This window comes from Ahaetulla prasina, chromosome 3, assembly GCF_028640845.1.
Source record: "Ahaetulla prasina isolate Xishuangbanna chromosome 3, ASM2864084v1, whole genome shotgun sequence".
NCBI classification, from domain to species: Eukaryota; Metazoa; Chordata; class Lepidosauria; order Squamata; family Colubridae; genus Ahaetulla; species Ahaetulla prasina.
In genome coordinates this window covers 25,313,730-25,336,951 of record NC_080541.1, presented here as the reverse complement: position 1 = coordinate 25,336,951, position 23,222 = coordinate 25,313,730, and the positions used below count along the sequence as shown (strand labels likewise).

Below are 23,222 nucleotides of genomic sequence, written 5' to 3'. Positions count from 1 at the left end.
CAATGCCCACACACATTGTTTCAAATGAACTAATCTTTCTAACTTTCTTCCTGACTTCTTATTGATTTTCTAATTTATCATTTGATACTGGTGCTTAAAACACTCTCACGGGTAAACTTACCTTATTTGGATTGATGGCTGTGATAACCCAAACACACTGAGCATTGCTGTCATACTGGAAAGGAAAATTGGGGGATGTGAATGTGCCACCTGGTCCCTGAAGATTAGATCCACATGTCTTTACTGCAATAGAAACAATGTTATAGTCCAAATTAGATCTTAATTACATTTTTGTTTGCATTCATCTCACGTGCCTTAAAATGTTTAATGAGTTGCACAATTGAGCAAGGTGAAGTTCAGATTCTAATTGTGAAGATCCAAGCATGGATTCATCAGGACTTACTCAAGCAGTCCCTTATCTATTGGAGAGATACTTTCACAATAAAACACATTTCTTATATTAACTATAAAAGTAATATCCACACCTTTCCCCAATGATTTCCCCCCCCCTCAAAATATGCTTCTCCTTGAAATGGGGTAGGATGGGGAGAATGAAAAAAAAATGCCTAAGTCAGAATGACTATGGCTGAAAAATACAATATAAGTTTATAGCAAAATCTTAATTGGGCCACTTGGCACATTTTGAATGGAAAGAAACTCAAGAAAAATAAGAGTTATTCATATACTTCTCTATATAATCCAATTATAGAACTGTTAATTATATGGAGTGAAGTCATGGAGGATTTACATGAATTCATTTCTCAATATAAGTTTATTTGTGACTAGGATTATGACTATGTATACTGATGAATTCTAGAAGCTAGACAAGATGAACAGAACAGAATAGAAGATAACAGAATACAATAACAGAGTTGGAAGGGACCTTGGAGGTCTTCTTGTTCAATCCCCTGCTCAAACAGGAGACCCTATACCAGTTCATACAGATGGCTCTCCAATCTCTTCTTAAAAACCTCCAGTGATGGCGCACCCAGAATTTCTGAAGGCAAGCCGTTCACTCCAATTGTTTTCCCTGTTAAGAAATTTCTCCTTAGTTCTAGGTTGTTTTTCTCCTTGATTAGTTCCCATCCATTGTTTTCTGGTGCTTTGGAAAAAAGGCTCTTCTTTGTGGCACCCCTAAAATATTGGAACACTGCTATCATGTCACCCCTAGTCCTTCTTTTCATTAGACTAGACAAACTCAATTCCTGCAATTGTTCTTCATGCAGTATGTCTCAGCCTCCGGAACCCTAATCACCTTTCTTGTTCTTTTCTGCACTCTTTCAGAGTCTCTACATCTTTTTTTTTTTTTTAGTTATATGGGGACCAAAACTGGAATTGGTATTCTAAGTAAATGTCTTATTAAGGCTTTATAAAGCAGTACTGGTCCGTCATATGATCTTGATTCTGTCCCTCTGTTAATGCAACCTAGGATTCCACAGGCTTTTTTTGATTGCTGTTACACACTGCTGGCTCATATTTAAGGGATTGTCCACTAGTGAGAGAAGTGAGAGATTGGAACCAGTAACCTAAATGATCCTCTCCAACTGATTCCATCCAGATTCACTTATAAACATGTACAGCAATGTCCTTGGTATTTAGACTAAAAGTGAAATATTTTAAGACTTCTTGTTGCAATAAATAACTAAAAAGACCGTAATGGGGTCATCCAATTAATGGCTTGAACTTAGGAACACAGACATGTGAAAATGATGTAACTGCTGTAAAAGTAGAAACCTAATCTGGAAAAGACTGAACAACCAGACATTGAAGTAGAATGTCTAACTTTTTAATATGTCTTAAGTATATGCTTTAAAATGCAATGAGTCCTTGCAGGATTTACTCTGCTAGTCATTGCTGACTATAGGTGGCAGTGCTCATTGAGCCAGTGCTGTCCGAAGTCATTTCAGTGGCCATGTGGCCAGCATGATGTCACAAAGCTCTGTTACCTTCCCACGAAAATGGTACCTATTTATCTACTTGCATTTGCATAGTTGCAAAATGCTAGGTTGGCAGGACCTGGGCTGAAGATGGAAGTTCACCCCATCATGTGGTGTTCGGGTCTCGAACCTGGACTGCCAACTTTCCAGCCAATAAGCCCAGCATCTTAACCGCTGAGCCATTGTGCTGCCCCTTTAAAATGCAAGGGATAGAGAAATTTGTTAAACAATAAGATTGTCAATAAACTAGTAATAAGACATTTAAAATGATATGCAGATAACCCTACTAACTACCATATGTTATTTCTGACATTTTAAAAAAGAAAACTTCAAAAGTAGCTTACTACTGCCAGTGAACAGAAGGTGCTTTATGTTCATGCTTTGTGCTTAATGGTGCATGTAACTTAACACCTTGAGCCTAATACATTTCTTTAAAGAACAATATTGAAAAGAAATACAGATTTTAGAAATTTCATTGAACACCTATGAACTATAATTTCATTCCAAATTCTACAGTGGAAACTCAGATATTCTTCTGAAAGATCTTTTTTTTTTCCATATGTATATCTGACAGCCGTTGCTATTTATAAAGCATTTAAGATGTTTTATGAAGTAATATATTTAAAAGTCATGTCCCATAATCACTTTTGTCACTGCCATCTGCTATAGTATAAAGAAATGGCAGGTTTTAATTAAGGAAAAAAATACATTGTATGAGTTCAGAGATTAAGCACCAAAAATATAATAATGAAACTCATGTTTGGGTAAACAGATACAGATTTATATAAAACCTAAGCATAAATTATTCTGATTCTCTTGCATTAAATCAAATGTTTTAACATTTCTTTTTGTTAAAAAAGAGTACAGAGGAAGTCAAAATAGCAACTGCATAAAGAACATAACTACAAAATGAAGCCCAGTGTTCCTTCCCTTAATGAAAGAAACAGACATAAGACGTTTCAGAAAAGAATCCAATTTCCAAAGAAAAATAGCATTTGGTATTAAAGCAACAGGGTAGTGACAATATATGTACTTATCAATCAAAAGGTAAGCATTTCCAAATAATTATATGAAGCTACTTTCCTTCAGCCATTATTCTTCTTGTCTACTAGAGCAACAAAAATAATTAGGGGTCTGGAGGCTGAATCATATGAAGAACAATTGCAGTAATTTGGGGGCTAGGATGTTGAGCTTGTCGATCAAAGGTCAGCAGCTCAGCGGTTCAAATCCCTAGTGCTGCCGTATAACGGGGTGAGCTCCCGTTACTTGTCCCAGCTTCTGCCAACCTAGCAGTTTCAAAAGCACATAAAAATGCAAGTAAAAAAAATAGGGACCACCTTTGGTGGGAAGGTAACAGCGTTCCGTGCGCCTTTGGCGTTGAGTCATGTCGGCCACATGACCACGGAGACGTCTTCAGACAGTGCTGGCTGTTCGGCTTTGAAATGGAGATGAGCACCAGCCCCTAGAGTCGGCAACGACTAGCACATATATGCGAGGGGAACCATTACCTTTACCTTTAATGTAGTGAAAAAAAGGACTAGTAATACCATGATAGCAGTGTTCCAATATTTGAGCAGCTTCCACAAAGAAGAAGGGATCAACCTATTTTCCAAAGCACTAAAAATCAGGATAAGAAGCAATGGAGAGAACCAACCTAAAATTAAGGAGAAATTTCCTGAGAGTGAGAACAACTAATCAGTAGAATGGCTTGCCTTCAGAAGTTGTGACTGCTCCACCACTGGAAGCTTTCAAGAAGAGACTGGACTGCCATCTGTCAGAAATGGTGTAGGATCTCTTGCTTGGGCAGAGGGTTGGACTAGATGATCTAGTTCAAGGTTTCTTCCAACTCTGTTAATATGTTATTTTTTTCTTACCTGTTCATGCCTTATTTATTAAGGATAAATGCTCCAGTGATATGCCCTCAAATCCCTTAATAAAATCTTATTGAAGAACATTTTTGAAGCTCAATAAATGTGAACTTTGGTAACAGTTGTCATACACAGATACATTAGTGAAATACATGGTTTTATTAATTCAGTTGCTTCAATTGTCTCATTGGGCATACCATCTTGATTTTTCTGACCATACCTTATAGAAATAAATAAATAAAAATAAATACAGAAAACTTTAAAATTTCAACATAAATGATACATTGAATGAATGTCTTTCATTAAAGGAAAAGTAGAAAAGTAGAAAAAATGAGAGGACAAATACAAATAAGAAACAGATTGGATCCTGTAAAAAAACATCTAGTCTTATAACAGAGAGCAGTTTGGTGTAGTGGTTAAGGCATCAGGCTAAAAAGCTAGAGAGGACGAATTCTACTCCTGTCTTAGGTACAAAGTCAATGTGTTTCTCAGTCACTCTCGGTCCTAAGAATGATAAACCATTTCTGAAATCTTTTCAAGAAAAGTCCAGGGACTTGTTCAGACAGTTTCCAGGATTCAAGACTGACTCAATGTTACATGCAAAAAGTCTTATAGCAACAAGATAATCATGGGGCTATTGGTTTGCCAATAGACATCTCCTCTGTAGTTCTGGAAATTAATGTTTATGCAGTTTTTTTTTTCATAAATACAATGTGTGATCATTGCTATTTGGCACGCAGCCAAGACAGGTGGAATCCATCCAGCAGTCATTACATTCCTTGTTGAAACTGTGCCTGTCCTTACTGGAGTTGATTCTGACAACCTATCTAAATTGTTGGAATGTGTGTGGATCTAGCTCAGGGGTAGTCAACCTTTTTATACCACCCACTTTTGTATCTCTGTTAGTAGTAAAATTTTCTAACCACCCCTCGGTTCCCCAGTGATGCGCCGTGTATGGTTGTCTGTGCATGCCTGTCACGCATCGTGGATTGGGTTTGTGGGGGCGCGCTGGCTACCAGCTCTGCTTGTCTGTTACAGCTGGGTGGTGTGGGGGGAGATGCACGAGCTATTCTGGGATGAGGCTCTTGCTTGAGGTTGCACTATAGCGCCATTTAGTTTCACTTAGGTAATGTGAATTAAACTTATGCGCGGGTGATACAACTAGTATATTTTCAGAAATTTAAATTGTCACGGGGAATTTTATGAAAACTTAATGAAAATGTTTTTAAATAATGCTATGATTTTTTTTTTTTAAAAAGTGCATTAAATTAAAAAAAGGAAAGTGCTTCAGTATCAGACAAAACCCCTACGGCACACCCTGAAAGCTGGAACGCCCACTAGTGGGCAGTAGGGACCACGTTGACTGCAAACCTGCTTTAATTCAAGATGACTATTTTCCAAACTTGGCAACTATAAGCTATGTGGACTTCAACTCCCAGAATTCTCCAATTCTGAGTTTTGAACTCCACACATCTTAAAGTTGCCAGGTTTGAAAAGCCCTAGTCTAGAGGATAATAATTTTGGTTTACTGAGTCCCAAAAAATTATCTTCTCATGTTTGAAGATTTCAAGTTTCATTGCCATAAGCATTGTTACATTTATTTGTTTATTTATTTGTTTATTTTATTTATTTATTTTGTCACAACAGTATATATAAGCATAAGCATGAAAGTAACTATATAATATATAAACATATATATATAAGCATAAGTATGTAATAACTAATTAATTGGATATAATGAAAGGAAACAATAGGACAGAAACAATAGGCACGTTTATGCTCTTATGCATGCCTCTTACAGACCTCTTAGGAATGGGGTGAGGTCAATAGTAGACAGTTTTTCATTAAAGCTTTGGGGATTTTGAGAAGAGACCACAGAGTCAGGTAGTGTGTTCCAAGCATTAACAACTCTGTAACAGAAGTCATATTTTCTGAAATCAAGTTTGAAGCAGTTAACATTAAGTTTAAATCTATTGTTTGCTCTTGTATTGTTGTGATTGAAGCTGAAGTAGTCTTCAACAGGAAGGACATTGCAATAGATGATTCTATGAGTTAAACACAGGTCCTGTCGAAGGCAGCGGAGTTCTAAGTTTTCTAAACCCAAGATTTCATAAGCGGTGGCATAAGTTATTTTGTTGTATTCAGAGGAGTGGAGAACTCTTCTTGTAAAATATTTCTGGACACGTTCAATTGCATTGATGTCTGAAATGTGGTATGGGTTCCAGACAGGCGAGCTGTATTCAGAATTTAACCTCCTATTTAACCTCCTATTTGTAGATAGGAGGGAGTTGGCATTAATATTTTTTAAAAATATCCAAGGTATTGCATTTTTCTTTCTTTCTTTCTTACTTTCATTATGCCTTTGAACTGAAATGAACTCAGATGATGAATAAAAGGTTTTTTTGGCTTTTATGGTGAAAATGTGGAACATTCATTCATTTCTGTTGTTACCACTGCACTAATTCTGTTTTGTTCTCTTCGTAAGGATGTCCTGTTTGTGGCAAGATCAAGGGAGGGGAAAAAAGATACAGTTTTTATATTTCCAGTGTTCACTTGCCAAATCTGAAGTAATCTCTGGAACTGAATATGTTTTTATACAGCTGAGGGGGGCAGCTGCAAGAAAAATCAATAATAATCTGTTAACATTGCTTCCCTCCCCCTTTTGCTTGCAGGAAAGAATAAATCTCTATAAATAGAAGGGATGATGAATTTAACTTGCTATCTTTGGTACTTTATACATCAATAGCACTCTAAAACTTTTGCAGGGAAGAACACATAATTTTGAATTTCTAAAACTGTGCAAGCTTTTTTTACAGATGAATTCCCTTCCCAATACTTTATAGAATTGGTGAATCCAACCAATTTCTTTGAACAACTTTCAAACTCTGCAGTAAATGAAAAGCGAAATTACATTAAATTTAATATATGTTCTACACTTGTTAATTTACCTTTTGCCCTACATTTTAATGCAGAATACAATATAACTTTGCAATATAGGGTTGATAGACACTTCTGAAAGTGTTCATATTTTTCAAGTTATATAGAACCATTTTCCTCTTGTCCTGGTTTTACACACTTTATTGCATAGTTATTGTTTTTTCACCCCAGCAATTTGCATCTAGCAATCTGAAAAGGGAGATATTATAATACAAACTTTCTCTCAGTTCCACATATCAAGGTTCAGAGTGGAACAGTTACAATCAAATTGCTATATTTATCAATAAGTGAAATACCACAGTTTCGGTTTTCTGACAACTAGCACTCTTAGATATTAATATATATGGGTACAACTTTAAGGAAATTAGAAAAGTAATTCTTTTATGTACACAGAGAGCATATGCACCAAGACAAATTCCGTCTGTGTCCAATCACACTTGGCCAATAAAAAATTATATTCTATTCAAGTGGACTAATCAATACCTCAGCAGCAGAACCAGAAAATATCTCTGTTTCAATTATGAAACTGTATATTTTGCTTTTCTGAAAACTGAAAGCAACTGTGTATTAGGTTGAATACCAAGGTTCTGTATAAATCAGATGATATAACTATAAATCAGTAAGTTTGCATTGGACAATGATCACCCATTTACTTGGAAATGTGTTTCAACAGAGCTAAAGAAGAATGTTATAGCTTTATCAAATAAATACATTTGCAAAAGTTTTACTAACAAACTTCCGTATTAAATAAATCAATTTCAAAATAAATCATAATGTTTCTCAAAGGAGAGATAGCCTTTAAACTTCATTGTTGTGATCTAAGAAAAAGGAGAAACCGAAGCCAAGAAAATTTTAAAAGTGACCTTCACAGTCAATACATTTCTCTAAAGAATCAATGTTCTTCTATTGAGATAGCAAGCTAAACATAATAAGCAGCGCCTGTTTCTCCCGATTACTACTCAGTGTAGTTGCTTCTTTAAATATAATCTAAAATACCAAACAAATCATTAAGCATATTTGGTTATTAGCTCTTTGATGATCTAATATGGTGGTGAGAATTACTGCCCTGAAAACACTGCAATCTAATTTCTTCAAAATGAAAGGAATTAATCCATACATTGTTTCAGCAAATGGGGGTAAATGCATATCAGTTTCAACGATTTCAGCAGTATGCTTCAAAAATGGAGAAATTAATCCATTCATTTCTGGTACAGTTTGTACTTTCATGGTGCCAGAGCAAGCAAAGAGAAGCTTTTGGGGTTCAGGTTAGGTTAAAATGTTGTAGAAGAGAATGGTAAAAACTGTAAATTAGAAAGAACATTTCATACCAATGAGTGGATATTTGAAACCCCTTTTCTTGATTTCTTTCTCTCAGAATTGTGATTTGAATACTTTAGGGTGAATGCTCATATATTTTCCATTTCATAATGATAGGTTATTCTGCTATCAGTTTCCAGCAAGCATGGCCAAAATAGATTCCGAATGCCACAAAACTTTGAGAACATCACCCCATTTTTGTAGATTTTTCTTAAGAGATTTAAGAGTCTTCTCCATCTTATTGTTTCACCATTTAAACCATTGCTTAAATGGATTTTTTTTTTTCCAGCAAATACTTCAGAAAAAATTTCCCTTAAATTCTCTTCTTTATTCTCTTTCAAGCCACGGATTCTTAAAGCAAATTCCATATTTCTATATTGTATCAAAACTTCTGACTAACCACTGCCTATCCAACACATACTTCATCTATAACGGACAAAAATACAAACAAATAGAAGGAGCACCCATGGGATCACCCCTCTCACCTGTCATTGCCAACCTCTACATGGAACACTTTGAAACCCAAGCTCTAGAAAAATCTGATCACAAACCCAAACTCTGGCTCAGATACGTAGACGACACCTTCATAATCTGGCCACACGGGAAAGAAAAACTTGACAACTTCCTCACACACCTCAATAGCCTACACCCCAAAATACAGTTCACCCTGGAAACAGAAGTTAACAACCAACTTCCCTTCCTAGATGTCTTAGTCTACAGGAAACCCAATGGCTCCCTAGGACACACCATCTACCAGAAGAAAACACACACAAACTGCTATCTGCACGCACTCTCACACCACCACCCAGCACAGATCAACTCCGTAGCCAAAACACTCATCTCCAGAACAAAACGCTTAGCTGACAAACAACACCTAAAAACCGAACTACACACTCTCACTAACATACTAACATCCAATGGATTCCAGAGAAATAAAATTACCAAACTAATCCAAAAAGAACCCCCCACTAAAATCCAAGACAGAGAACAAGAAAACGGCACAGCCCTCCTCCCATATATAAAAGGCACCACAGACAGAATCAGCAAGATCCTCCACAAACATAACATCCCATGCACTGCCTGCCCCACCACATACATCGGACAAACCAACAGAAGAATAAGTGCACGCATTGAAGAACACAAGAACTCAGTCAAAAAAGAGGAACCAACTTCTTCCCTGGTCCAACACCTTAAAGCCACAGGACACGATATTGACTTTAAAAAGACCAGAACTATCGCCCAAACTAAACACTTTAACAACAGAATAATCAGAGAAGCCATCGAGATAGAAAAACGCCCACACAGCATGAACAAACGAGATGATACCTCCCACCTACCAGTCATTTGGAAACCCGCCCTTATTGACAAACGTGTCCCTAACACGAGGAATGACACCAGACCCACACTCACGAGGTCCACACAAGATGTCACCACCACACATCCACCCAGAAAGCAGACCCAAACTCACACTGATCATGAAGCACGACCAAGGACCAGAAGCCAGACCGCAGCTGCAACATTAGCCATTTCAAACCCCTCCAATCCATACATGCAGCAGACTGACACCCACTATGAAGATGTAGCACCACCACGAACACGAAGCCAAACAACAGCTATGCAGCTCACCAGCTCAAATCCCCCTGCAGCTCAGACTAATCTGAGCACAACCAAGCCCCCACCCAAAAAGGACACACCCCCAGCCAATCAGAGCACAAAAACCCCCCCATCCAATCAGAGCACAGCCAAGCTCCCACCCAATCAGTTCAAACCCCCACTAGCAGTTAAAAAGGAAGAAACAGCTGCAGTCACACATTGCTCCCAGAAGCACGAAGCTGAAACCTGAAGATGACGAATGAGACTTCGAAAGCGTCGCCAAGACACTTCCAATTTTACGCGAGAAAACCGAATAACCAAAGACCTACATACAAACACCGCGAAACCTCAGAAAACAAATATATATATATATATATATATATATATATATATATATATATATATATATATATATATATATATATATATATATATATATATATGTATGTATGTATATATATAGGAAGAAGAAAAGAAAAACAATAGGACAGGAACGGTAGGCACGTTTGTGCGCTTATGCACGCGCCTTATGGTCCTCTTAGGAATGGGGTGAGGTCAATAGTAGAAAGTTTTTGGTTAAAGCTTTTAGGATTATGAGAAGAGACCACAGAGTCAGGTAAAGTATTCCAAGCACTGATGATTCTGTTACAGAAGTCATATTGTCTGCAATCTAGATTAAAGCGGTTGACATTAAGTTTAAATCTATTGGTTGCTCTTGTATTATTGCAATTGAAGCTGAAGTAGTCTTTAACAGGAAGGACATTACAATAGATGATTCTGTGAGTTAAACTTAGGTCTTGTCGAAGGCGACGGAATTCCAAGTTTTCTAAGCCTAGGATTTCAAGTCTGGTGGGATAAGGTATTTTATTGTTTTCAGAGGAATGGAGAACTCTTCTTGTAAAATATTTTTGGGGGCAATTAAGTTGACTTTGTATATAATATACAAATGGATGAAGACTATTGCTTAACACATTGTAAGCCGCCCTGAGTCTTCGGAGAAGAGCGGGATATAAATTCAAATTAAAAAAAAAAAAGAGCTGGAAGGAGCCTTGGCGGTCTTCTACTCCAACCCTTTGCTCAAGCAGGAGATCCTATACCATTTCAGACTGACCAGTCACTTCTTAAAAGCCTCCAGTGATGAAGCACCCACAACTTCTGATGGCAAGTTCTGATGTTTCACTGGTTAATTGTCCTCACTGTTAAATTCCAAGTTGCTTCTCTCCTTAATTAGTTTCCATCCACTGTTTCTTGTCCTGCCCACTGGTGCTTTGGAAATAAATTGACGCCCTCCTCTTGGTAGAGGGCAAACTCCACAACTTCATGGCTTAACAACTGTGGCAAGAAAGGTTGTAAAGTGGGGCAAACTCACTGAACAACTGTCTTGTTTAGCAATGAAAAATTTGGGCTCAATTGTGATCATAAGCTGAGGATTGGTTGCATATGTTTTGTTAAATTGTTCTGTTGCTTCTAAGAAAACAATGATTTATCCCATTACAATACATACTACTTCAAAACATTTTGTTATGAAAGTTCCATTTTATACCAGTTTATCATTATTGACAAAGGCAGGATAAAGATGAGGCAAGTAGATACCCATTCAGATCTGTATTCAAATAGAATGAACCATGATATCACTTAGAATATACCCCTATCATTTTAGCTTTTTGTAATGCATTTAAAATCTGGCTCTTCTCACAAGCATTGCAATACGATGAGAAGGGCATGGGCTGAATGTGTTATGGATTATTGCAATGCTGGATTATTGCAATAATTGCAATAATAATAATAATAAAAATAATAATAATTGCAATAATTATTGCAATCTGGATTATTGCAATGCTCTCTACATGGGGCTACCCCTGAAGTGCACTCGGAGGCTTCAGTTAGTCCAGAATGCAGCTGCGCGGGTGATTGAGGGAGCCATACGTTGCTCCCATGTAACACCGCTCCTGCGCAGTCTGCACTGGCTACTTGTGGTCTTTCGGGTGCGCTTCAAGGTGTTGGTTACCACCTTTAAAGCACTCCATGGCTTAGGGCCCAGGTACTTACGGGACCGCCTGCTGTTACCTTATGCCTCCCACCGACCCGTACGCTCACACAGAGAGGGTCTTCTCAGGGTGCCGTCCACCAAGCAATGTCAGCTGGCGGCCCCCAGGGGAAGGGCCTTCTCTGTTGGAGCACCTACCCTCTGGAATGAACTTCCCCCTGGTTTGCGTCAATTACCTGACCTTCGGACCTTTCGCCGTGAATTGAAAACGTACTTGTTTATCCAAGCGGGACTGGCTTAATAATTTTTTAAACTTTTTGAATTTTAATAATTTTAATTGGGGTAATTTATGAATTTTATGGGTCAAATTTGACGGTTTTAAATTTTCGGCCATTTATAGAATATGTTATTTTAACTTTTGTTTTAATTTGTATATTGTACTGTTTTTAATCTGGCTGTACACCGCCCTGAGTCCTTTGGGAGAAGGGCGGTATAAAAATCTAAATAATAAATAAATAAATAAATGGGAAAGGTTAGCTATGTCTCTATATTTTGTTTTGTTTGTTGTTTTTATTTTATTTTAGATGTGTATTTTTTAAAAAATCCTTCAGCTGTGAGCCTCTCAGAGTTTGGATTAAGCTGGACAGCCATATAAAAAAATAAATTAAAAAATATAATAATAATAATGATAATAATAATAAAAAAAAAACCTGCCCATTTATAGAATTATTCCAAAGATCTATAAGGAAGGATTCCAGTGAAATCAAATGAGACAAAGCACTACCTATAAAAAGTTCAAATAGGTAATGAAAAACCAGTCTGTTTAGAGCAGGGGTCTCCAAACTTGGCAATTTTAATATTTGTGGACTTTATGCTGGCTGGGGAATTCTTGGAGTTGAAGACCACAAGTCTTAAAGTTGCCAAGTTTGGAGACCCCTGGTTTAGAGGAAGAAACACTTGTGGAGCCTATTCATTTTATTCATTTTACTTATTTACATAACCATCCGGAGTCATTTTTTTCTGTGACATGGGAAGCTATATAAATTTGATTAATAAATATTCAGTCTGAACTTTAGGAATCTTTGTGGTTTATTGTTCAATTATACTGCAGCAAAATTAAAATTTTGTAAACAATACGTCTGCAAAGCCACATAATACAGATCTCAAGCTTATTGTTCACAACACAATGGATAAGAGGGCTGACTGACATTAAAGAGAAAGTAGTATCAAATAGAGCCATTTTTTTCCCTATATACATGTATATGTGTCAGTGTGACAGAGAAAAGTAAATCTGACCATATACTTCAATTCTGATCTGCTGACTGCCTTTTGAAGTCATTTTTCCCCCAATATGGGAGAATTCAACATCATAAAGCCCAGAACAGAACTGGTAAAACCTGTCACCGATTATGGGCTAAGTGAAAACTGCTAATGCTTAAATCCCAGCAGCTCTCCACTTACTTTGCAATAATGAGTAGATTGAGATTATTTTGAAAGTTAGTGAATTCTTTCTCATGGCTTGTAACAGGAAGATTCTTCCCCCTTTTAATATTACTTTCTGCTAACAGCCTGCAAAACCTATTGTTAGCAAGATACTTAAAATGTTGGATCAATCTGTTCTTCAAGTAGAACACTGCTCTTACTAATTGAAAATTTTATGGCCGAAGGCTCCAGTTACTCTTAGATAAACTGGGTAATACATAACTTTATACAGCACTAATTAACTTTCAGTAATGTTCATATGTAACAAAAATTGCTCTGTTTAGTCTTCCTGGTAGTCTCATTCATCTTTGCTATATTTTAATATATATTTTTTTATCTTTATGAGTACAAATTTAATCCTATCATTTTAGTATATCAATCATTTTTGGAACCATCATTCACTCATACTACAGAATATCATATATGATGATTTGTAGGAACAATAAAGTAATACTCAGTCCTATAAAAAGTAAGGAGTTCACACTCAAATTCTTACAAGATTAGAACATATAAGACTTAATAGAAGGGTTGGTTTTAAAAAAAAATATCTGTAATCACGGCCTATAACTGCCAAATGAGTGCTATGAAAGAAACAATAATACAGCAGGATGTGTTATCAAATGATAAACTAAAATCAAGCATACAGCTGAAATGTTCTGTATTTATAATAAAATAGTACTTCAGAATATTAACTGCTACCACTCGTTTAAAATTTGTTTTTATATCATTTTAAAAGTAACTGATGAGCACTGTATTATACAGCCATAAAATTTTATTAGAACTGATTTATTGAACAAGAAAATCACATATAAAAACAAATTGTGTAAGGAGCACAGCATGTTTCTAATAAACCTGCAAGGTTTTAACACAGGAAAATAAAACCCTGTTTTTGCATAAATAGAAGTCAATAACCATATACTGTCTGAGAACTGCATGGAAAATTGTATTTTAAGAATGTTATCTTTTTATTAGGAAAAAAATACAGGATATATTTCATTCAAGAACATGCTTCTATTTTCTTGGTGATGTTCTTGGTGATATTATTTCAAAAACATTCTAAAAGTTATATTACTTAGATTTTTAAAGAATAGGGATATTGGTTCTAATTAATATTGGTATTATTTATTTATATACAGGTGAATCAATACAATATAATTTTTATGTTAAGCCAAATCTTAAAATGAACATCTAAAGAGGAACATATGATGAAAGTTTCTGCGTTGCACAAAATATAAATTTGTGTATGCAAGTTAAACAAAGAAAGATTCACTGGTTTTCTTTTAAGAACAATCCTGCTGTTTTTATGAAAGAAAGAGAAGTGTTTTTTTTTTTTTTAAAAATAACAAAACAAGTAGGATACATTGTCCAGCACACCATAAAAGCAAATATATATATTTTTCCTGGTGACTTTTTAAAGGAATATATATTTCTGAAAAACTGTCCGAGAATGTCCAAATAGTCACTTTACATGTTAATAGCAAAAACATTTAGATTTATTCTCTAAGTGGTTCACAGAGTCAGCATGTTGCCCCCAATAATCTGGGTCCTCCTTGTACCAATTTCAGAAGAAGTCTGAGGCAATCTTGAGGCAATCAGGCTCTAACTCCTGGCAGCAGGCAAAGCTAGACTGAACCATTGCTCCCTGGTTATGGTAGGAATGGAAGAGAAGTCAGTGATTGGAAATGAGGGTATTATGCATTAGCTATATCCCAACTTTGGAGATCAGAAGGGATTGAAGAAATTCTGGAATTAAATCTGAATTTTAACATTTTTTTCTCTGCCTCTCTTAAAGCTTTATAGTGTCTTCACTTAAGGAGATATGTAATGATATTTACTTAACTATATGACCCAGCTAAGAAAGCCTATTAACCATCTAGCAAAATTCCTTATACCTAGAAGACATGAGCAATACCAAATGAAACAAAAAATTGGAATAAATTCCCTGTTTTGTTTTTGTTTGGGCAAAATAAACCAATAATACTTGAAGGTAAATTTAATAAATAAATAAATTAATTAATTAATTAATAAATAAGGTGTGAAGACAATTTGATCATAGAAAAGTATAATAGGATTTATTTCAACTATAATTTCCAGTAGGAGTGCTTTCATAAACTGGGATATATGTCAGAAAAGTCAAGATGGTATCCGCTGTCATTTTTTAACCATCCTGTCAATGCCCCAGCTTTAAAGATACCCTACTTATTGCGACATGAAAAAAAGTGCAGAAAACTGGCATGAAAGAATACAGATTTTCATATTTTACCTTTGCACACTGGTCTGTGATCACTCCATGCTGCAAAAACTTCTGCTATCCTTTGGCAGGTAATGCTTTTTGCCCCCTGTAGCACATAGTCTTCATCACAAGAAAACTGCACTGTTGAATCCAAGCTAAAATTAAACACATTAAAAGCAGATTAATATGTACTATATTTCTCAAAGTTTATATGAATCTTTTCAATAATCTCTTATTACATTTATCCTATTAGTATTCCTTTTAAGGTAAAAGTTAGTTCTGGTTTGTCTTAAAAAGAAGAAATATCTAAAAACAAATGAAAATTTAGTATTACATATTTATATGGATTTATTTGAACATTCTCTTTTTCTGCCATTGTTTAATTTATTTAATGAGAAACTCAAAACATGTTCCTCTTTTAATCGATATGTTTGCTGTTCATAAACGATTTTATGTTATCTAAAAAGTTATCTCATTTTTTAAAATGTGAGAACAGATAGATTTATGATGCTCATTCAAATATGGTAACCTTTTAATTAAGTGTACTTAAAAGTCTCATATTAATAAAGACAGCTTGTCTGTGACTATAGCATTACTTCATACTGATCCGATGGGTCTGTAACACAAGGTGGAAATGTGAAGGTCTCACAGACTGATCTTCCATTAAAATCAGAGTGATCCATGTGCTGGGTCTTTGCAGATATTTCGAGACACCTCATAAAACAAAAACCATGTCAAAATGTTTTTGAGCAGTTTCCTGGATAATAACTTACGTTGGCTTGTTTACTTCCTGAAACAATAATCATCCTTGTGCTTTGCCAGAATGAAATATATATTCAGAATTAACCTGAAAGAGTATTACTATATTACTCTATTTAAAGACATAAATAAGCCACTGATATTGTCATCTTAGACTAATCTACCCAGGAAGAAGTGCTAATATAAACTAAACTTGCTTCCCCAGTGTGCATACCTAAATTAGGTGATTTGGAAGAAATACCCATGAACAAAAATACATGAAATCTGTTAATTTACACTGTGACAAATTAATTCCTTTGATCAACTTTTCTTTCCAGATGAATAAATTGAGGTCTTATATCTTCAAAAGCTGTTTCAATCTAGAGTTATATTTCTTGATGGAGTTACATATACATGCATGCTACATAACCATAATGCTAAAATGAATTACCTTCAATTGCTACACCTAATATGGCTGTCTGATTTACTATGGCTTAATATGGCTGTCTGAATCATTTAGTGACAGCTCAAAGTTACAATGGCACTGGAAAAAAATGACTTATGATCAGTCCTCATACATACAACCATCTCAGCATAGTCACATGATCCATCTCAGCACAGTCACATGTAGGCACTTGGCAACCAGCATATATTTACAATGGCTGCAGCATCCCAGCCGTTGTAAATATGATTGTGACCTTTCTAGCCAACTTTTGACAAGCAAAATCAAGGAAGATGGATTCGCTTAAAGACTGCATGATTTGACTAACAAGCAGTGATTAGCTTAACAACTGTGATAAAAAAAGTTCATAACATTGTGCATAACTCCCTTTGTTTAGCAACATCAATTCTGGTCTCAGAGTGTGGTCAAAAGTCAAGGACTACCCCATAAAGCATCAGATTTTTAAATACACGCATAGATGACAACTTAAGTACAACATTCACGATCATATTCAAGTTCATCTTTGGAGTGAGATATATCCAATTAATTTTAAAGATAACACTCTAATGCAGGAGTGGGCAATTATGACCCCTTTATGACCTGTGGATTTCAACTTGGAGAATTCATGAGTCAACTCACCCCTGCTAATGCATTTGAAGTTTTGGTTTGTAAATATTACCTAAAGTCTGAGCCTATTCGTTTTCCATTCTCAGGTTCTCCAGGATCTGGACACAAATTTGATGCCTGTTTGATACCTCCTTCATTTACTGCAAAATAAAACAAAACATAGACAGCTAGGAATTATCTTAAAATATCAAAGAAAAAAGATGTAGATTATTGTTGGAGTTTCTCCCTGCTACCTTAATGAGCTAGATTTTTTTATTTTTAGTACACATTTTGTACTCTGGAAAAGAAAAGCCAAATATGAGTTTGTCTTTGTTATTTCTTTGAATACTGAAAAGCTAAACATTGATTCTAAACTTTAATTTTCACCATTTATTATGAGACAGCTGGCATTATTGAATACCTAATAGCAATAGCATTTAAGACTTATATACCACTTCACAGTGCCCTCTCTAAGTGGTTTACAGAGACAATACATTGCCCCAACAATCTGGGTCCTCATTTTACCAACTTCGGAAGGATGGAAGGCTGAGTCAACCTTGAGTCTGGTGAGACTCGAACTGCTGAACTTCTGGCAGCCAGTGATCAACAGAAGTAGCCTGCAGTACTGCATTTTAACCACTGTTCCACCATGGCTAATAAATGATAAAATGTCCAAAATCTTCTGATATTCTGATATTAGGGATAAAAAAATGGGACATATTATTGATATCCAACTTTATAAGAGTATTAGTTCAGCAATGTGGTTTTCCTTAGGCCAAAATGTTATGTCCAGCGTTTTAAAAGCAGTTGTGAGAACAGTCATTTTATATCTGATGTCTTCAGTTCTAGTGCTTATCTTCTGCCAATGCTATGTTGACGAAACATTCTTAAAGTAAATACGGGCTTACTGAAGTGGGATATTTTTTTTATAATATTCTTATTTTAATAACTACTTTTCATAATGTATTATTATAATGTATAAAACGATTATCCTTTTCTAATGATCGTTTTTATTAACTTATTGTTTTAGTCAATTGCTATAACCACTGCCCAGCTTTGCTTTGTGTGAGATGGGCAACCAGAGAAATGTGATTAATAAATACATATAATAATATACAACCTATTTATTTAAAATAATAGTAGTGATCATTTTCTCAAATACAAGCATTTTTTTTTTTTACAATACAATTTGATTTCTTGTAACTTCATGGACAAGTCCATGCATTTGTCTTCGATATAGTGCAGGCTGCTTTGCCATTTTCTTCTGAGAAGTTTATTAACTGGACAGCTCTGTTTTTCCCAGGTTATCTTCCATCCAATTATTAACTCGTCTCAAATGTGCTTAGCTTCTGAGCTGAGAGGAGAGAGCCAGGTGCTTCTGCTCCGGTTTTGCATCTGCTGTTCTGTGGCAAAAAAATAATAATCGAGATACTGTTCCTAGCAGTTTTTCAAGATACTAGTTTATTCTATCTCTCTGTCCCTCTCCCCCTATCTCTCTTGTTCTAGATGCCTCTTGGCAGTGGTAACTTTTGAAGACCTGCACAACTCATTATACTTTAATGCTACCCAAGAAAATATGAGGTGGTAATGGTAAGAGTATTGTTCTGCTCGGATACAAATTACTTCCAAGTAATTTCATCATTTTAAGATTATTTCTGCAAATGATGAACAAGGGATCGGAAATTCCTTCCTTTCTTTTTTTATTTCCTTTCCTCTTTCCTTTTAATAGATATGACAGATAGATAGAGAAAGATGATAGATAGTAACTGAAAGTCAATACTATTGTGATTGATAACAGTCTAACAGTCTCTCTCTATATACCGTTTATCAGTCACAATGGTGTTGATTCTTAGTGACAGCATAGATTCCCCCCGCCCGCAGGACAGTCTGCTGCCAGGCTGCTCCTTCAGATCCTTCAATGGAATACTAATGATTAATTAACTTATACTTCACAGTTAGAAAACACTATAGCTATTTCTCTCCTATTCTAAAATAAAATCACAGGTACCACTGTGGAGCAAATCTATTTTATAATTTATCATTCACTCAATGGCAAGAGTAAATTGTGTTTATATCTATATCTATAAAATATTGCTGGGAAAAACAAAACCTTGTGATGTAACCTTTTGATCACATAGGTGACAAGGTTACTAGGACCAAATTAAGATCTAACAAATAAGGCATGATAGACTGAGAAAAGAATAGCATTACACGTATGCGTTCTCGATTTCCATTGCCCAATTTGTGCATTTTCCCCTCAATGTCTGAACTATGGATGAGATTCTTAGGGTGCAGTGCCTTTGAGCCAAGGAGAGAAGGATTGTAATGATGGCTTAGAAGTTCAAATATAATGGAAAAAGGTGATTAACTAAACAGCTAGTATTAAGGTACCTGAGGATGAAGGGAAATGGTACAAAGCATTTTGTTTGTTTCCAATTTGGAGTGACAACATTATGGCTAATTTTGAGATTACCTTTGATCCAGAAAGATAAAAAATATAAAATTTTTAACATCATGAGATGTTATTTTGGCTCATCTTTGAAATTGTAGACCCTCTCATTGTGCATGTCTGACCATAAATGAGAATAAAGATCTTTTTTCTCCAATTTGTTTATCCAATTTGTATTAAATTAGTCTCAGTAATAATTTATTAAGAATGTATTAGCAAACTTCTACCCTGTTTATAATTTTCTGGCTTAGAATCTCAGCATCCCTGTGCTATAGGACTGAGTCTGGGTGTTTCCTTTGAAAATAGTTCAAGAACAGAGAAATGGCAACAGAGAAATCAGGAGTGTTCTGAATCTTCCCTGCATTACTACAAGCACTATAAGATGAACCCATGTAATTCAACCTTTTTGAAAGCAGGATGGTTTATACCTATACTGTAATACTGTAGTAGTAAAATCCTGTTTCCTATAATTCATCTGTTATCTTGCACACACAAACACAGAAATACACACATACACTCAGCCCCTCCCCCTGAATATTTCCCCCAACTTTTAAAAATTTCAAATATTTCACATTTTTTTTCTATCTGGTATTTTTATGCATTTTCTATATGCTATTTATATGGGTTGCTAAGTCATATCTACAACAGCTTCTACACTAATAAATCTATTATATATATTATAAAATATATATGAATTATATATATATATATATATATATATGTATGTATGTATGTATGTATGTATGTATGTATGTATAGGGAATGTGGTGGCTAAGGGGCTAGGACGTTGAGCTTGTCGATCGAAAGGTCAGCAGTTCGGCGGTTCGAATCCCTAGTGCTGCCGTGTACTGGGGTGAGTTCCCATTACTTGTCCCAGCTTCTGCCAACCTAGCAGTTTCGAAAGCACGTAAAAATGCAAGTAGAAAAAATAGGGACCACCTTTGCTGGAAAGGTAACATCATTCCATGCGCCTTTGGGTTGAGTCATGCCAGCCACATGACCATGGAGACGTCTTCAGACAGCTTCGGCTTTGAAACGGAGATGAGCACCGCCCCCTAGCAATGACTAGCACATATGTGTGAGGGGAACCTTTACCTTTACTATAGATGTGTGTGTGTGTGTGTGTGTGTGTGTGTGTTTTCTGAGGTTTTCGCGGGTGTTTGTATGTAGGTCTTTGGTTATTCGGGTTTTCTCCCGTGTAAAATTGGAAGTGTCTTGGTGACATTTCAATGAAGTCTCATTCGTCATCTTCAGGCTGGTGTTTTCAGCTTCGTGTTTTAGGAGCAATGTGTGATCGCAGCTGTTTCTTCAGAATCAGAATTCTTTAATCAGAGAAGCCATCGAGATAGAAAAACGTCCACACAGCATGAATAAATGAGATGATACCTCCCGCCTACCAACCATTTGGAAACCCACCCTTATCAACAAATGAGTCCCTAACATGAGGAATGACGCCAGACCCACACTCACGAGGGCCACACAGGATGTCACCACCTCACATCCATATGGAAAGCAGACTCAAACCATCACTGATGATGAAAGCATGACCACAGACCAGAAGCCAGACCACAGCTGCATCATTAGCCAATTCAAACCCCTCCAATCCATACATGCAGCAGACTGACACCCACCATGAAGATGTGACACGACCACGAACATGAAGCCAAACAACAGCAATGCAGCTCACCAACTCAAATCCCCTGCAACTCAGACTAACCTGAGCACAACCAAGCCCCCATCCAAATAGAACATACCCCTAGCCAATCAGAGCACAGCCAAGCTCCCAACCAATCAGTTCAAACCCCCACTAGCAGTTAAAAGGAAGAAACAGCTGTCATCACACATTGCTCCTGGAAGCACGAAGTTGAAAACACCAGCCTGAAGATGACAAATGAGACTTCGACAAAACGTCACCAAGACACTTCCAATTTTATGTGGGAGAAAACCCAAATAACCAAAGACAGACAGACAGACAGACAGACAGACAGATATATCTCAAAGTATATATTGTGCTCTAGCACAGAATTATACACATTGTGAAAGTATTTCAGGAATTATTTTTTATCATTTATGTATCATTTATTTAATTACTTTTCATCCTTTGATAATATGAATTCATAGTCTTTGTATTACATACAGTAATACCATAGATTGATTTCTTGGCTCACTTTTTAAGTATCAATTTTTCAAATAGCTAATATAAAATAGGATAGGCTTGTCTATGAATTGGCAATCTTTACTGCATTTAATTCAGGCACAGTGAAGAATATTAAGCATTATATTTTTCTTATATTGTTAAGCTTATGATTAACTTTCTTCTATGAAATTCAGAAACATTCTTAAAAGAAAGGCTAATGCTTCCTTCAGCATGTAGAATTCTAGTCTGGTCTTTTATATTCTTCTAGATTTAAGTTTTGAATTTCTAATATGGCACTGGAAAAAAATTGCATGGTTTGTAATGGCTCATCAATGAGTGAATAATGTCATAATCTAGATAAATGCTGTGGGGCTTCACTGTATGCTCCTATTCTCCAGTTGTAGTAGAAGAAATAAGACATTTTGATATAATACTTTCTGACTTGTCAATCTTTCTGGTTAATATTAGTATATTATTACCGGACATTCTTTTGTTAACCACACTGTTTCATTGATTTATTCTTTGTTTCCTCCTAATTTACCCCTTTATTGAATGTTTCGAGCAAACAAAAATGGAGGTATGATGTCCTTTTAGAAATGTTTCTTTTAAGGAGTTCCCCTTGTTCACAGAGGGCTAGGGAAAAATATTTTGCTTCTTGTTGTACTTTATGAAAATGAGCATCAGATTGTGCAAAATAATATGTTGCTCAACTGATCAAAATCAAGAAAACTGTCACACCTTGGTGATGGGAGAAGTTTCTTTTTCAAGTAAAATAATTTAAAATTAAAGGAAAAGTAGCTTCCTCTTTCGCTCCCACATTTCCTCTGAAAATAGTTTGCTCCTAATGGAGCAAAAGGGATAATAATAATAACAACAATGATAAAAATATATTATGTAGATATTATAATGATTGAAAGACAAAACTATCTTTTTTAAAGAATACGGTAAATATTAAGATCAGAGCACAGCAACAAAAGAAAGATTTCTCCTTTCTGATTAACATTTCTTTTTGCTCAATTTTTTATCTGCATTTGTTTGATAATTTTGTTAATTAAAGGCTTTGGGGATGATCGCCACTTAATTTCAAGAGATATATTCCCTGATTTTAATTCATTGATCAAAGATATCTTTGAAGTTTTCTTTCTTTTCTTGCTTCTCCTGGTGATTGTTAAAACAGCATAAATATGCAAGCATAGAAATAAGACTCTCTAACTTTATTTCTTGCTTATACATCTGCTGTTCCTTACTATTGGCTATATTCAATTGAATTAATTAGGTTTAAATATGTCCCTGTGTGAAAACTGGCATTATTGATACTATGTGTCAATTGTATCTGCATTTTAATTCCAGATTTTTTCCATTGTCTAATTTTGATCCTTTCTGATCTTTTCTCTTTTTACATTAATGGTATTTGATCAACAAAAATAATATATGACATTAGTGTTAAAATACAATTAGGGCAGACCATAAGTGGATTGCTGAACAGTTTGCAAGAA

At 35.5% G+C, this 23,222-nt stretch overlaps 1 protein-coding gene across 1 annotated transcript in view; it reads right to left on the bottom strand.

Moving 5' to 3' along the window:
- CSMD3 (CUB and Sushi multiple domains 3) overlaps positions 1-23,222 on the bottom strand; it is a 782,898-nt gene that overhangs the window by 383,720 nt on the left and 375,956 nt on the right. Inside the window, exons 9-11 of the mRNA XM_058175006.1 lie at positions 17,214-17,301; positions 15,385-15,509; positions 122-243 (exon numbers count right to left, since the gene is read on the bottom strand). Of these exons, the coding sequence (XP_058030989.1) occupies positions 122-243; positions 15,385-15,509; positions 17,214-17,301 (335 nt within the window). The remainder of the gene's footprint in view (positions 1-121; positions 244-15,384; positions 15,510-17,213; positions 17,302-23,222) is intronic.